At 42.3% G+C, this 14,914-nt stretch overlaps 1 protein-coding gene across 4 annotated transcripts in view; it reads right to left on the bottom strand.

Moving 5' to 3' along the window:
• SLX4 (SLX4 structure-specific endonuclease subunit) overlaps positions 1-14,914 on the bottom strand; it is a 33,184-nt gene that overhangs the window by 15,252 nt on the left and 3,018 nt on the right. For 2 of the 4 annotated variants that reach the window (XM_069809753.1, XM_069809755.1), the window contains exons 3-8: positions 7,640-8,396; positions 6,228-6,491; positions 5,248-5,422; positions 3,406-3,621; positions 2,205-2,419; positions 789-1,102 (exon numbers count right to left, since the gene is read on the bottom strand). In XM_069809753.1, coding sequence (XP_069665854.1) covers positions 789-1,102; positions 2,205-2,419; positions 3,406-3,621; positions 5,248-5,422; positions 6,228-6,491; positions 7,640-8,009 — 1,554 coding nt within the window. In that variant the 5' untranslated portion in view covers positions 8,010-8,396. Of the gene's footprint in view, positions 1-788; positions 1,103-2,204; positions 2,420-3,405; positions 3,622-5,247; positions 5,423-6,227; positions 6,492-7,639; positions 10,247-14,914 lie in introns of all 4 variants that reach the window. The other 2 variants (XM_069809754.1, XM_069809756.1) reach the window with 2 other exon arrangements.

Genomic DNA, 14,914 nt, shown 5'->3' with positions numbered 1-14,914 from the left:
TAAAGCACTTATGTATGCGCAGTAGTTTTTGAGCAGAAGCACCAAATAATTCCTCAAGGAAAGAATGAGGGAAGGAAGAGAAGTGGTATCCTTCTTCTCAGAAAGCAAGTATGTGGTAAGATCAGACACTAAAAGAGCTTTGTCTATTTCTGTAGGCACTTTTTATAAAACTAAAGAGCACTGAAAGAGGCAGGAGATCTAGGTGAAAAACAGAATGAAACAGTGGAACTGAAAACTGGATCAAAGCTCATATGCACCAAGAGGCAGCGGGATGCACAGGGAAAGCCTGAAGTGCAAATGCTTTGCTTTAAAACTCTAGGTGCTCCCACCTTCTCCTGTGTGCAAGACAAATAGCAGTCTTCAGTTTAAACTTTTCACCCAGATACTTGCTGAGTGCAACACACGGGCAAAGCTCGTACTAGAATCAGAGAAAAGTGCCACGAAGGAAAACAAGAGTCAGGCTGCTGTAAACATGGACAAACTAGTAGCAAAATGAGCAGGATGGGGTCCCTTTACTCAGTACTCTCCATTCCCATCAGTTTTATTTTCTGAAAGCTTAAGGAATAGCATGGTAACATGAGCCTCGGTCTCCTCTCCAAAAGGAAGAAATGAAAGTTCAAGATCATAAAACCTAACTGTGTAAGACCAGGGGACAACAGGGCACGAGCAGTGAGTATGCAGAGGCAGGGGATCACTCGTTTTAAGTACCAAATGAGGAAACAGAAGCGTTACTGGGCAAGTGAACTAGGGCACACAAATATCAGAGCAAGGACAAAAGAGCATCCCACCTGCACAGGCTTCCAAGGTACAACTGGGGGGGTTAATGCAGCAGTGTAGAATGATTCAGGGTCATAGGGTCCTGTCAGAGCACTGATATTCCATAAAAAGCACTCCTTGGTTTTGGACAACGGCAAAAGCCAGGCTGCTTTCCCAGATTCATCCTCCAAAATCCTACTAGCGGGAAGCTGAGGGGTGGGAGGGAATTCCACCTCTTCTGCAAGCAGCATAGCTACTCGCTCTTGGATCCTTTTGCGGGCCTTCTCCGGGTCCTGAAGCAGTAAGGGTGGAGGTGCAGTTGGGCCTCTTTTACGACGTTTTTTCTCTTTAAAAAGAAAAGGAAGAGGAACCCAAATAAACAAACAGCTGAACACATAGGGCAAAGGAGCTCAACATGCCAGCTCCTTCAAGTGCTGTAGTCAGTGATGACCAAAAGGCAGCAACAAGCTGAACACAACTCTTAAGATTTTTGCAGGTAGTTTGAAGCCTCACATCACCCTTATGGGAGAAATGAACTCCAGAAAAGACTGACTCCTGCTCACACTGCTCTGTTGCCTGTTGGGAGCTGTCACATCTCTACAAAATCTGATCATTATGGAAGCAACGGATATCCATGCAGTCTACCTCCCAGACCCATGGAATGCTGCCTGTATGGCAGTGCTTCACAAAAAAGGGAGAGAAAAACTCCAACAAATCCATGAAGGACTCCTTTTCTTGTGTACTGGTCACTGATGATATCAAACCACAGCTCACACAAACACTGAGCAACTGTCACTTGGAAATCCTGTGTCTTACTACCTTTGCGTTACTAATGCTCAACAACAAATCCAACCAGGAATACTTATTGGCAGGAGGAGATCTGAGCAGGGTTATGAAGAGTGAAGTCTCCTCTTTATACAGCACTCAACGCTCTCCTCTGGCAGTTGTCTTCATTTCTAAACCTTTCTGCACACTGAAATAGTGAAGCACATGCTCAACAGCATGTAGTATACACGTATGTCTGCTACAGAATGAAAACAGAGAAAAGGCTGAAAAAGCTGCATTAATCCAGGTTGCAGCAGGATGAATAGGAAAAAAATCTCCTGCAGGAGAAATAACAATAACCTTTTCATATTATTTCTTTTCACTTCCATGGTTTACAAAAAACAACAGCTTATCTTAAGAATATTTTACAGATTCAAAACAATCAATCAGTGAAAAAAAGCATGAGATTCCTAAGGGATTTCACTAAAACCCATGGACATCCTGCAGCTTTTCCTGACTGTGTGTGGATACTGCATATTGTGAGGCTCTCACAGCTTAAATAAAACAAAAACAGGGCTGTCATCCCTCCTATACCCAAGAGGAAAGTTTTAGTGAAGAGCAGGCTGTGTTATGCTACTCCTCCAATAACACAGCCTTTGACACTAACTCACTTTAACACATACCTGATCCTGGCTTCCATTTGATTGGCAAAGCAGCCACTGGTTTCACATTTGTAACTGATTTTGCTTGTTCCTGCTTTTCTTGCTCTAACAGAGAGCGTGACATTGCCATAGCAACCAGCAAATCTTCATCCTTCGTCTCCATTTTGGCCCTCTTCTGCATTTTCTTTGAGTCCTCTTTGGAGGAGCATTTTCGCTTTGACCTGCTTGGTTGATTGCTGAAATACAAGAATGCAGCAGGAAGCCCAAGTTAATGTGACTGGATCAGAGACAAGAAACACTGAGTGCTCCAGACCAGCTGCTCTACTTGCTCAGAGAGATTCCCCTATCAAGGATAATGAAAAACTATTCAGTACCTTCTTCCCTAGCAGAGAGCAAAGGATTTATTACCATCTGTGGAATTTAGAGCAATTTAGAGAAAGTCTTATTTTGAAAAGGTAACCACAAGACTACAGCACTGATGTAAGCATCTGCTATCTGTACCTTGAACACTTTTTTGTACCAAGGGGGAAAGAACAAGTTGAAGCAGGGCAAAACCAAGATCACCACAAAATGCTTTCCCACTCTTCTGCTTCCACAGGGAATGGGCAATGGTCCTTCCTCAGCACAACGGGACTTGCGAGCCCTTCTACAAATTCAGTCAGGCACCACTTGCTGTATTCTGAAGATTCTGCTCAAATCCAAGACAGCAGATGCAGCTCTGTACCGAGCACATTTCAAAACATCACGTCTGTTTCCTCTTTGGCTCAGGGTATAAAGCACATATATCCAACACAGCCACAAGCTGAATAGCTGAGGCATTGGCACAACAGATGCTCTGGAGAGACTGCATACTCGTACTATGTGGTGTGCTTAATAAGCTCAAACACACCATTCAGCTTTACTGCATAATTGCCTCATAGAGCACAAATAATTCTGACAAACCAGTGTAAGATTATTTATTCCCCATTTTGCTCCTGCCTGCTGACTTTTAAAGTCATCCACAACCTGACCACTCCTGAAGAAAAGCAAGATGATTTCTCCAACTAACTACCACATTCTCCTCATGTGGTACTGGGTCATGGCTCTACCTGACCTTCTTTGTACCTGGGGCCTACCCAGTGTGTGAATCTGCCTTGCTTCTGCCATTCACCCCCAGGAGCACAGGTTCAATGTCTCTCAGGCCAAAGAAAGTAACTAGCATCTTTTATTTTTACCAGCTTACCTGGGACACTGAAGAGGTGCATCACCAAGCGTGGACACCTGCAACTGCACTGCCTGAAGAAGCAGCTTAGGAGGTACATCCATCTCAACAGCACAGCGTTTCAGGTGACTGACTCGGCTCTGTGCGGTTTGGAACTGCTTCCCGCAGATGGGACATTCAGGGACCAGTGGTTTGCTGGAGGATGACATCTGTGCTTCTTCCATCTCATCCAGACACCTGTGAGAAGATGGCAAAGCTTACCTCTGAAGACTTTAAAACTTTCCACGCTATGATTTAAACCATTTTAAAGAAAAGGAAGCACAATTATCTCTAATATCTGTTACAGCCTGAAACATCCCCTAAAGAAACAAGAACTATGTGCCCACCACTGTCACGAACATGACATGTAACAGTTAGATGGAGATTACGGCCTCAGGGGCATATTAAAAACTGTTGCTCAAAAGCAAGTGCAGGTAATAACCTTCTTTAACTTCACCGCGTGTCCATCACCTAATACCTCTTTCTGCATTCATTCTAACATTCCAGCTAACTTATAAACCACCGTTAAAAAAAGGATCACCCTACCAGAGAAATGGTAAGTCTTCCTCACCCGAAACATCACTTCTTGTCCTTCTTACTGCTTTTGAAGGTGCATGACCACATGCAGCGTCAAGAATGCAAGTGTTTTCAAGTCAGATATCTCACTTGACAAGGACAGTGTTTTATGTCACAGAAAAGGGAGCAGCTGAAATTAACACCACGCTCAAGAGTGCAGGATGATGAACTTCTAGTAGGCCAAAACTATGTACAAAATTTTAATTGTTCTTTTTCTGTCCTCTCCAAAGAGATTCAGGGTGTGAAATCCTGGATCTGCAGTACCTATTACAAAAATCAGTCCCTGATTACATAATGGTACACACTACCTACACACACAGGGCTGTGTTGAGAGACCATTCATCTGATGCAAGAGGACTGGTGATTACTTGTTTGCCAGTGCATCTATCCATCTACAGCTTCACCTCTTGTGATGAAGACTGCTATCAAAAAATCCATTGATAATACAACCTTGTAATCTCATCATATGATTACATGCTTAATAGTTCAGAAAGCAGACTTAATTTCCAAAAAGCATTTCTGACACACTGTCACTGTTTTACAACCTCTGCCCTCTCAAGCAGCAGTAAATACCTGAAGACAGAAACAGCAGTAGCACCTCTAAAGCTGCAGGTACAGACAACTCTAACAAATGTGAGCCACTCAATAACTTGATGTAGGACTGGACAAATTAAATCACTCTTGCCTTCTGAAAGGGCTCGAATTAAGAAATTGCAAACATTCAAATACGCTGTTTCTGATACTTTCTCAGCAGAGAAGCACAAACTTTTAATTTACAAAGACCTATGCGTACATAATATATTAACAGTACTTGGTATTTACCACTAAGGAAACTGTTAAATTAAGGGCACTAATTTTCAATTTGGTCATCTTTCTGAATAGTACCACCTTTCTCTCAGCAAACAGCTGGGATATGCAGTGACATACTCTAGTATGTGTCTTTAGAAGAACAATTTTCAGCGAAATAGAGCAAACATTACTTTGTTGGCTGAAATTGGTATCACATCTCCTCTATCACACTACTGATGAAAGTGGCACTGGCCTTACCACACATATGCAGAAGCCCTGCAGTTCAAGACAATCAGCGTCTGCTTTGAGACCAAACCAACTTTTTAATTCAAGCCATAAAGGTCAATGCCACTATGCAGATTCCCCTGCTACCATGTTCTTTAATGGATAAGCTGAGTGAGCAGTCTATGAGGTTAATGGGAAAGGATGTGGAAAGGACACATCATGCTGGTCTTTCACCTGTTAACATGCTGCTCTCGTCGCATTGTGTTCATGGCTGAGAGATCCTTCTGGCAGATCTGACAAAAAAACAAGCCTGCATCCTCCAGGCTTGCCAGAGCTTCCTCTTTGGTTTCCTGCTGAAGAGCCAAAGCCAGAGCACCGTCATGTTCCATGGACAGAAGATGGTGGGTATCTGGCAAAGAAGGGAGAGATGATCTAAGATAGAAAACTAAGAATCCTGTATGAAAGGCATGGAGCCGTTATACTTCTCATTATTAGTTTATTAAACTAGACGCACAAAAATTAATTGCAGTCTTTCTCTTGCATCTTCACATCTCATCTCCCACAAGGGAATGCTACAGGACTGCACTAGCCGAGGAGCAAGAGGTGGCAATTTGTTCACAGTACGTCGCATGCCAGAGCCAAATGAAGGGTAAGTTTTGGCTAAAGTTTCTGAAGAGAATATGGGATCTTACACATTACATATTAAAACACAGCAGATTTTCATGTCCATACAGAACCAATGGGGCCCTGACTTATAAAGAACCAAACCAGAGTAAAATTACTGTGAATTCAATTAATCTGCATAGAACATATTATTACCTTATAGAGTGCTTGGGGATCCACCAAAGATGGGGGCTACCTAAGAGTCATATTTACCTAACAGCTACCTAACACTGTCCTAAGGGAAGGACGACAAAGTCCACTGATCCTGTTGGAATTTCAACCTGTTTCCAAGAAGACAATTAACCTTCCGGAATGTAACATGAGGTTGATTCAGCCTTAGAGAAGGGCTGGGAGAAAAGTACGGATAGTCCTTTAACAATAGAGAAAGCAAGTTTTCTCAGTGATCTGGAGTGATTTATTCAGTGCTGCACACTAAGCCACTAGGCTAGCTGGGAACAAAGCCCAGGAATCTGGACTGCTTCTCATGCAACCATTCTCACCAGCCCACAGCACTCTTTCTGCACGTACAAGAGCTAACAAAAGAAATGTACCATTCTCTGGTGGGTTCTGCTCCTGGCTTTCGCCAGGGAAATCCACGCTGGCTACAGACTTTGGCAAACCATCATCTGTGCTGTGTTTTAGCTGCTCAGGTGCCACTCTCTTGAACTGCTGCATTCTCTCCACTACCAGCTCTGCTACCCGCATCTTCGACCCTGCGAGTGGCGGTATCTTTGAGGTGAGTGAAGAGCAGGTCCCTGGCTGTGTAGCAGGATGGAAGGATAATGTAGTCTGGGAACAGCCACTCAGAGTATTTACTAGAGGGGGAGAAAACATCAGAGCTTTACCAGTCAGTTTTAAACACATAGCTGAGCTGCCCAGATAGCTGCTGGGAAACCCTCCCCAACAGTAGCCTAAGCCAGGCTCAGTTTTGCAACAGGCATTCTTGGAGGAAGTGAACAATTTGTTCAGCTGTTACATGACTTTATACTTGATAACCACAGTACCAGTATCAGGCTTCTGTGCTACAGTGGAGTTTACGTATCTCTAAATCCCTTTTAGGAAGGAATATTAAGGAAGGCCTTGCCTGAAGGTCACTAGTGAGAACAAGCAGTCCTACAGCCCCAGTGTTCCCACCACACAATGTCCTGTGGTTCCTCCTGTTCTTTGCTCTGATCTCCAAACCCTATCTGTGGCTCAAACTTTCAGGCTCTGAGCTGAAGGAACCCGGGGTTCCCAAAGAGAGGTGGTAACAAGCAGGAGGCAGAGGCAATGCCAAACTAACACCTCAGCATACCACTGCTCTGCTTGAGGTATCCTGTGGATATGCGCAGTGTGCAAGATGGGACCAAAGATCTCACCAGCCCAGTATCTTGTCTCTGGGCCCAGACAGCAACACATACTTAAGAAAGGGTGATCAGGACAGGACAGGTACGAAATAATCCTTTTCCTGGCTGACCTTATTTATCAGTTTAAGGACTTCCTGCACTGGTGCCTGCATTCTGGCCATCACATTTAATAACCACTGAAGGACTAATCCTTTATGAATTAATCCAACACCTTTTTTAACTCGTTCATTTTTGGCCTTGACAACATCCAGTGGCAATACATTTCACCATACAATGATGCACTGGGTGAAAAAGCACCTCAATATATTCTAAGCTTGCTTCTAGATGATTTGAGGGTGTTTTTCTCAGTTGTAATACTGCAAAAAATAGTGAATAATGACTCCCCAACTCATCACTTTGTACCAAGGCTTCACCTTACTGAAGGACATCTGCCTGCCTGTAGCACAGAACACACTCCTAGGTTAAAGCCCTAGATAAGCCTAAGTAGCTAAGTGTAGACAGAAACAAAAGATGCAAGCCCGCTTCAATCAGCACTGCTGTATGTCCCCACCAGGTGGGCTTCTGAAGACCACCACTGAACTACAGAGTCTTTTCAGTCCTAGCCTATGTTCACTCACCTGTCAGAGTCCTCTGGCTACACTCAATGGCCACTGTACTCAGCTGGCTGGCAGGGAAAGGGTTTCTCTTTCCATCCCCTTGTGTAGTCTCACCACTACTACAGGCCACAGCATCACCATCTTCTTTGTGCACCAGTGTTTGTTCCTTTGGACCCAAATCTTGAGGTAAATTTGTTTCCTTTGCTGCTGGTAAGTGATGATGGTTTTGGCTCTTAGCGGCAGCTTTTCCTCTTTTTAATTTGCTTCTTGCTGCAGTGCTCTTTGACCTGTTCTGAGCACCCTTTGCTGCTTCAGCATCCCCAGCTTTTTTCTTCCCTCTACCTAAAAGATTCGCCCATAACTCTTTGAAATCATTGTCCTGTTCATCCATTGGCCTGCAGGTTCCAGTTACGCTGTGGCCTAATGACACTGTGAGGACTGGAGGGCAGGGGGAGATACCAGAATCAGTTCAGGTTTGCATCATCCGTGACCTGCAATTTTCACCAATTGCCTTCCACTACCTCAGAGATCTCCATTCTACAGACTTCAATGAGGTCAACAGTGTGGGCACTTCTGTGCTGCTCTGACAGTTCATTCTTCCACACTTAATTCACAGCCATTTAGTAGAGCACATTCTCTCTCCAAGAACCCCACCTGCTTTCACAAGTTGGCTCTTCAGAGGCCTCTAGACCTTACATTAATCACGTCAGTTTGTGCAGAATACACGTAGGATCTTCATGACACGCTATAGGGCTTCACAAAGACACTTACTAAAGCCCTGAAATAAAGAAATAAAAAAAGGTGGTTATGGAGGATGGTATATGCAAATGCAGCATGGGACAGGGCTGGTGTAGAACTCTGAAGGAGGAGAGAATTTTTATAAAATAGTAAGATTAGAAAAAGCCAGTATTGACCCAAAACGCTATCGCTATAATTGTACTACAGACATGCACAAGCCACATGAGGAAAGAAGAGGAAAGCTTTCAAAACAGATATCTGATACTGGGTAGGCTTTTGTCCTGGATCTCAGGATTTGAGACTGTCCTTTTTTAATATGCATTCATACTTAGATTTATATAGCACAAGACCAGCGAATGTAGCGCGGGGTGTGGGGGGGAAGTCCCTCAGATCAAGCAGCTATTATACAGTGTAAAATTTTGCTTTGCAACACCACAGCTTTAAAGAGGAGAGCCCAACCTATTTTGAGAAGTGAATAAAGGCAGTTTCTGGCATTTCAGAAGGGTTTCTGGGACAAGTCTGAGAACAATTCTATCAAATATGTTCATCCTTTCTCTCCTCTTACCTCCATGGCTGCTCACCTTCAGGATTAGCTCTCCTGCTAACAAATACTGAACTATTCCTCTTGAGTACTCAATAAACCATGGCAGTGACCATGTTTCACAAACTGCTGTCAAATACACAAGGTAAACAGACTAAACAAATGGTATTCTAAAATGAGTTTCTTAATCTTTTCAGCTACAGTAAGAACAGCAGTACTAGCTAGGGATTACGTGGAACAGCATTGGGTACAACGTCCAGATGGAAATGCCATCAACCCCCAGGCAACATTAAACCTAGATCTCTATTCTTAGACATTTTGATTGTCCTCTTCTTCCTAGTCCTAAGTTCACTATGGTTCTGGCTATTTTACCAGAGGTTTTATATTGCTCCCAAAACCTATTTCTTTCAAGCCTAAACCAGAGTGTTTCACTTGGAATGGCAGCAGCTGTGGTTCAGCTTCTCCAGTAAAGCTCTGGGCATAGAAAGACTCAAAAAGCAGGAAAAACACATGCGAGATTGTTTTCTCAAATGGCTTGGCTGCAGACATGCGAGGCTAAGGAATGCTGGTTACACACTTTCATGGGTCAGCCTTTCCTATAAGCAATTACAGATGTTAATGGATTTATTTATTTTAAACTCAGGCTCCCAAACCAGCAGAGGATTTTGCTGTGAATCTTGGAGTCATTTCCTGTTAGAGAGAAACTGAAGTTTTATGTAGCCAGTTCATAAATTTAATTTTCCTGGACAGAATCTTGGTGTAGTTATCACTGTAAATTGACCATTTTCTTCTAAGTAGAAGACAGCATGTGGAGAAAAACAGAATCTCACATCCTCCATGGCTTTAAATACCTCTCACAGACACATTTGTACTGTTGTATTACTTATGGTGAGTTCCTGATATTAAACTTTGAAACAGATCAGCACTTTTGCGTTTGCAATCAATGTTCAGTGCCCCAGGTAGATGAAGTCAGACATACAAATGATGCAAACCTAAGAATTTATCTGTCTTACTCCTCTCTTTCCAGACTTGTATTTACAGGCTCCTGCTCTGTTCAACATCTCAGTATTTCTGATGCTGCTCCTATTCATGTACCTAACAGCCAGCTTTGGCACCAGTTTGTAGAGCTCAAAAAGTAATGGCTTTGAAAATAATTTCTTTCAGTATAGTATTAAATTCATTTTGGAGGATTTTAGGACTCAACAAATCACAAAGCTGGTCAAATAAAATAAACAGCAGCACTTAGCTATCCCCTTAGCTGCCAAATCTATAGCCCAGCTGTGCCCTTCAAGTAAATGTAGATCAGCAAAATGGTACAAAGCAGGACCAGTAAGAATGAAAGATGGAACCTGGAAAATGGAAGGAAAAGATTAGATTTAGTGTATTTTGTACTGACTGCTCTTTTTGCTCAAGTTCCAAGTTGCAGGGGGAAGGAGACAGCAATAGCACATGCCCTAATGGTGATAGGTTCTGCCACTTCCACTGACCTGCATACCTGAAATATGTAGGTGAGTCAGATGCATTGCTCAGGATCTGCTCAGCTCAGCAGTGTGTCCCCAGCAGCGAGCAGCACCACATGCCGCTGCAGAAAAAGCCCAGAACCCTTCAGAAGGCAGAATGGGTCAGGCAGACTGGATAAAGCCCTGAGAAACCTGGTCTGACCCCATAGCTGACTCTGCTTTGAGCACGATGTTGGACTAGAGACCTCCTGAGGCCACTTCCAGCCTGAGTTATCCTATGACCCTACAAATAGTCTGTCCTTGCCTTTTCCATTTGGGACTAATTTTGTTTCCTGGTAACCTTCTTTAAACCAGAACCACAAGAGTTAATTCTTACAAAAATCCATCAGTGTTACTATCATAACCCTCCAGCCATATAACAACCTCACCTTTTTGATCCTGCCATTTTCAGGCTCACCGGCATCTATTGAATTGAGTTCCCTGCTTTAACTAAAAAAAAAAAAACAAAAAAACAAAACAGGAGAAAGTATTCCTTTTCATCAGTTCTGTTTGCTTCCTTTGTACTTCACTGACTGTCTTCTGTTGAGACAAGGAGGACAGAAGCTCCAAATCCACTCTCTTTAGACCACTCAATATTTTATTAAATTACATGTATCACATCCTCCAGTGTCTGTGCTCTAAAATAAGAGTCCCAGTCTTTTCTCTTTTCCTAGGAGAATCTTTTCTGGCCCCTAACCATCTCCATCAGTATTCCCCGAATCTCCTGCACTGTCCACTGCTTTTTCTGAGACACGATGACCAGTACCGCAGACAGCAGACTGCTGATACTGCGGATGAAGAAGTTTTATATTGTTCACATTGCTTCCCCACCCAGGCCTCGCAGATCCTAACATCTTTGCTTTGTTTTGAAAGCATCTGCTTGTTGAGCAAAGGTTTTACCTGAACAGAGATGCCCAGGGCTCTTTCAGTATCTGGTATCATTAAGGTGTTCCATATGATTTATCTCTTTTTCCACCTCCATGCTCTACTTTACACTCATCCACACTTAAGTTCATGATATACTGTGTTACCTGCAGCTCAGAGCCTGCTGGAACTACCTCTGACCTCGACTGAGCTAAAAAAGCTGCATCACTGCCCAGCAGGACCACCGGGCACACACTGAGGAGGATTCAGAATGAACCCTTGGATGCTCTTTGCTACCTTTCAGCCAGTTTCCCCTCTTAGATGATTTACCATTCATGACAATTCTTTATCTCTTTCCCCTTTTCAAAGGATTTCTGAGTAAACGACATTAATCCATTCTTTATTTCTTGATTTGTTGACAAATTCAAACCACTCCATTAGACTACTGAGAGACAGTCTACTGCAGAAACTAGGCTACCATGTTGATGAGATGCTATTAGGTTAAAAATATGACAGACGTCTACAAATAACTTGATGATCATTTCAACCAGTTTAATAGGTACACATAAAAGACTTACTGCCTTGTAATTACTTAGTTCAATCATAGAATCCTTCTTAAAAAACCCCAAACAGCCAAAACCCAACAGGTAAAACATCTGCTACCCTCCCACCTTTCAAGAGCAGCTGAAACCAGGACACAACTGAAAGTGTATTTCTACCAGCAGTCCAACCACTTGACAGTATCTCTTCTGAGCTCTCAAATATACAATATCTGGGCCTGCTCACTTGCCGCTTTAAACTGTCTATTTGTTCCAGGAACAATTGTCCTGCCATTTCAGTCTCCAAGAGCATGTCATCATTATGGCTAGAAAGCGTACATGAGTGCTAGGTAGGCCTCAACAACTTGTACCCAGCAGATACCTTCTCCCCTCTCAACCCCCGCAGTGCTGCTTCAGTAGATATCCTCCTCAGTTACTCATCTTTGAAGAAAGCCTGGCTCTATACCTTCAAAAAAGGAAGGTGCCATGCTACCTTGGGAGCAATTTCCTGGGTTTCACAAGAAATACTAGGGCAAGTGGGATTATTTAACACTAGAAAGTGAGGCAAAAAGTAACCTGAATTTTTTTTCATAAGTACCATTTCCTTGTGGTGAAAGTACAAATTACCCCATTCTACAGCCAGATCCTCTCCCCCCATCTCCACCAGTGAAACAGCCTAAGAGGCGACTGCATTCCCAACTGGGTGTAGGGAGACACGATGCTGAGTCTGCAGCACCCGTCTCCACACGGAGTGAGGCTGTGTTTGCGTGCCAGGCAGAGTGGGTTGCTGCAGAAAGCGTGGCACCTTTCTCGGCAGGAGCACCTTCTCCCACTTCCTCCACCAGCAAGATCAACATAGGAGTGGTCCTGACAGTCCTGTAAGGCTGGCCAGAACTTAAAGGAAAGTCAAAGAATGGGATCAAAGTGACTGATACCGCCTCCGTCTTCAGAAATGAGTTAATTGCCATGGCCTGTATGAACCTAGGCTGCTAATTACAGAGTGTTGACAGCAGACAGGATGATGGGATGCACCCTGTTGCGTTGGCACTGAGTTTTATTGCCCCCTCCCCTTCTCTTTCCGTGAAAGCTGTAGCCTGAACATCTGAAGGTTGGTAGCAAAACTTTCAATCAAGCCAGTCCAAATACTGCACAGGGAAAGAATTTCTGTAGTGTTTGTTCTGGAAACCACACCAGAAGCTGGTCCGTAGGGATTCTTCCAGACCAAATCCTGTAACAAAAAAATCTTCCTACGGGTTCCTGATGGAGATGAACCTACATGTCAACAGTGTAACTTCTGAAAGAGCATATTATCCTCCATACTTTTAGAGACTCTCTTTGCTAGCACCTTTTCTCACCAGGTTCCTGCACTAACCGATACCTTTATCACCAACACTACTCTACAAGGACACAACAATAGATGTGTCCAGTGCACGGTCTCTGTGTCTGTAGAAGTGCAAATAAATTAACACTGAGGACAGCAGCACTTGTTCTGTGAGGAGAGAACAAATATAAGTGCAGAACAGGAATTCAAACTCAGGTACCAAACCTCTGGTCCTGGTCTCTGCCAGCTTTCCTGTGCCAGAAAAGGATAACAAAACCAGATGTGGAAAATAGGAAATTACAAATTAACTCAAGCCTATATAAGCAAGGAAATGATAGCTAGGAAAATCATAATCAGATTCTAATGAGCAATCTTAGCAATGACCAGTATCAATGTCTATGTGACATCATCCACTTCTATTACTGATATCCCACCAGAGTACCACACTCACATTTCTTTTCAAGACTACACCTCCCCCTGCTAGTACTTTGTACGTATGGCAAAGCACTTCATAGCCAGTAAAAAAATCTATCACATTCCAGACGTGAATTTTAAATCACTACTTACGTGACAAAACGTCCCTCTACCTTTCAAATGCTGTAGAAACTAACCTTACTTTAAAAAGCATTTCACTGAAATAGAAAATTTTTACTTTTTACCTCCTCTGGAAGGATAAAGGGGAAGTGAATATAAAAATAAAAACTAACGGTTGCTCAGGTGCAAATGCTCATGGCTTGTATGCAAACACAGTAGCATACAAATCAGAAATACATGCAGCTGGTGTTTAAAAAATGCTTATTTGATTTGACTGAAAGCAACAAAAAATTATTAATTTAAACAGAAAAATACAATCGAGAATTAAGGACTGAATAAAACCATTTCAGCAGAGGCCCCAAAAATCAATAATGAGAACAATACTTATTAAAACCTAACTTGGTTTTCAGAGAAAGAAAAGTAATCAGAGTAATAATAAAAACAAATATGTAAAATAACATCATGGTAAGGGAATTGGATAGCAGTGAATATAAACAATGAATTGTATTAAAACGAGAAGGAGGTAAAATTACATAAGATTAGTTTTCTGGTCAGAAAAGTTAAGAACTTTCAAAAAGGTCTTTTTGGTGTACATCAAACCAAAAAGAAGAACCTACCAAGGCCACTAGATCATTATAAAACAAACTGTAGAACTGTTAATAATGAGAATACAAAATATTCCTATAATATCCATCCCATGATGTTGATGAAAGTAGCCTATTCTAACAGTAATCCAAAGTGTACTGAACAGCAGCTATTGAAGATATTTCTGTCAACAGAATCAGATCATTTGCAAGTAGAAGTCACTATGATTTTTCAAAAAGGACAATTAGGGAAGTAAACACCCATCTTTCAGACTGAGATCAGCGCCAGGCCGTTAAAGAAATGGCTTGTATGGGAATTGATGAATGAAGATGGATAATGAAATTAATATCAATAAACACAGTTATATGAAAACCAAGATCTCCTACGTTAAGCTAATACCTTTTTAATGAGACCTCTGCATGTTAACAGAGGCGTAAGTCTTTTGTAAACCATTAAAGAAGTATCAAGGGACAAAATGATTAATTAGAATCATGCAAAATCAATACAATACATTTAAAATTATTAAAATGTAGCTAGATAGGTTTCAAAATGCAACTGCAAACAGCAGTCACTGAGCACATATGTTCCTAGTACCATCCCACAGAGATTAACTCTCTGCCTATCTTATTTTTCTATTATTTAGACTAAGGAATTGAGTTAGGAGAGATATAAACC

Source organism: Haliaeetus albicilla, chromosome 22 (genome assembly GCF_947461875.1).
Source record: "Haliaeetus albicilla chromosome 22, bHalAlb1.1, whole genome shotgun sequence".
Lineage (NCBI taxonomy): Eukaryota > Metazoa > Chordata > Aves > Accipitriformes > Accipitridae > Haliaeetus > Haliaeetus albicilla.
Note: the sequence above shows the minus strand (reverse complement) of the source record. Positions and strands in the feature narration are given on the sequence as shown.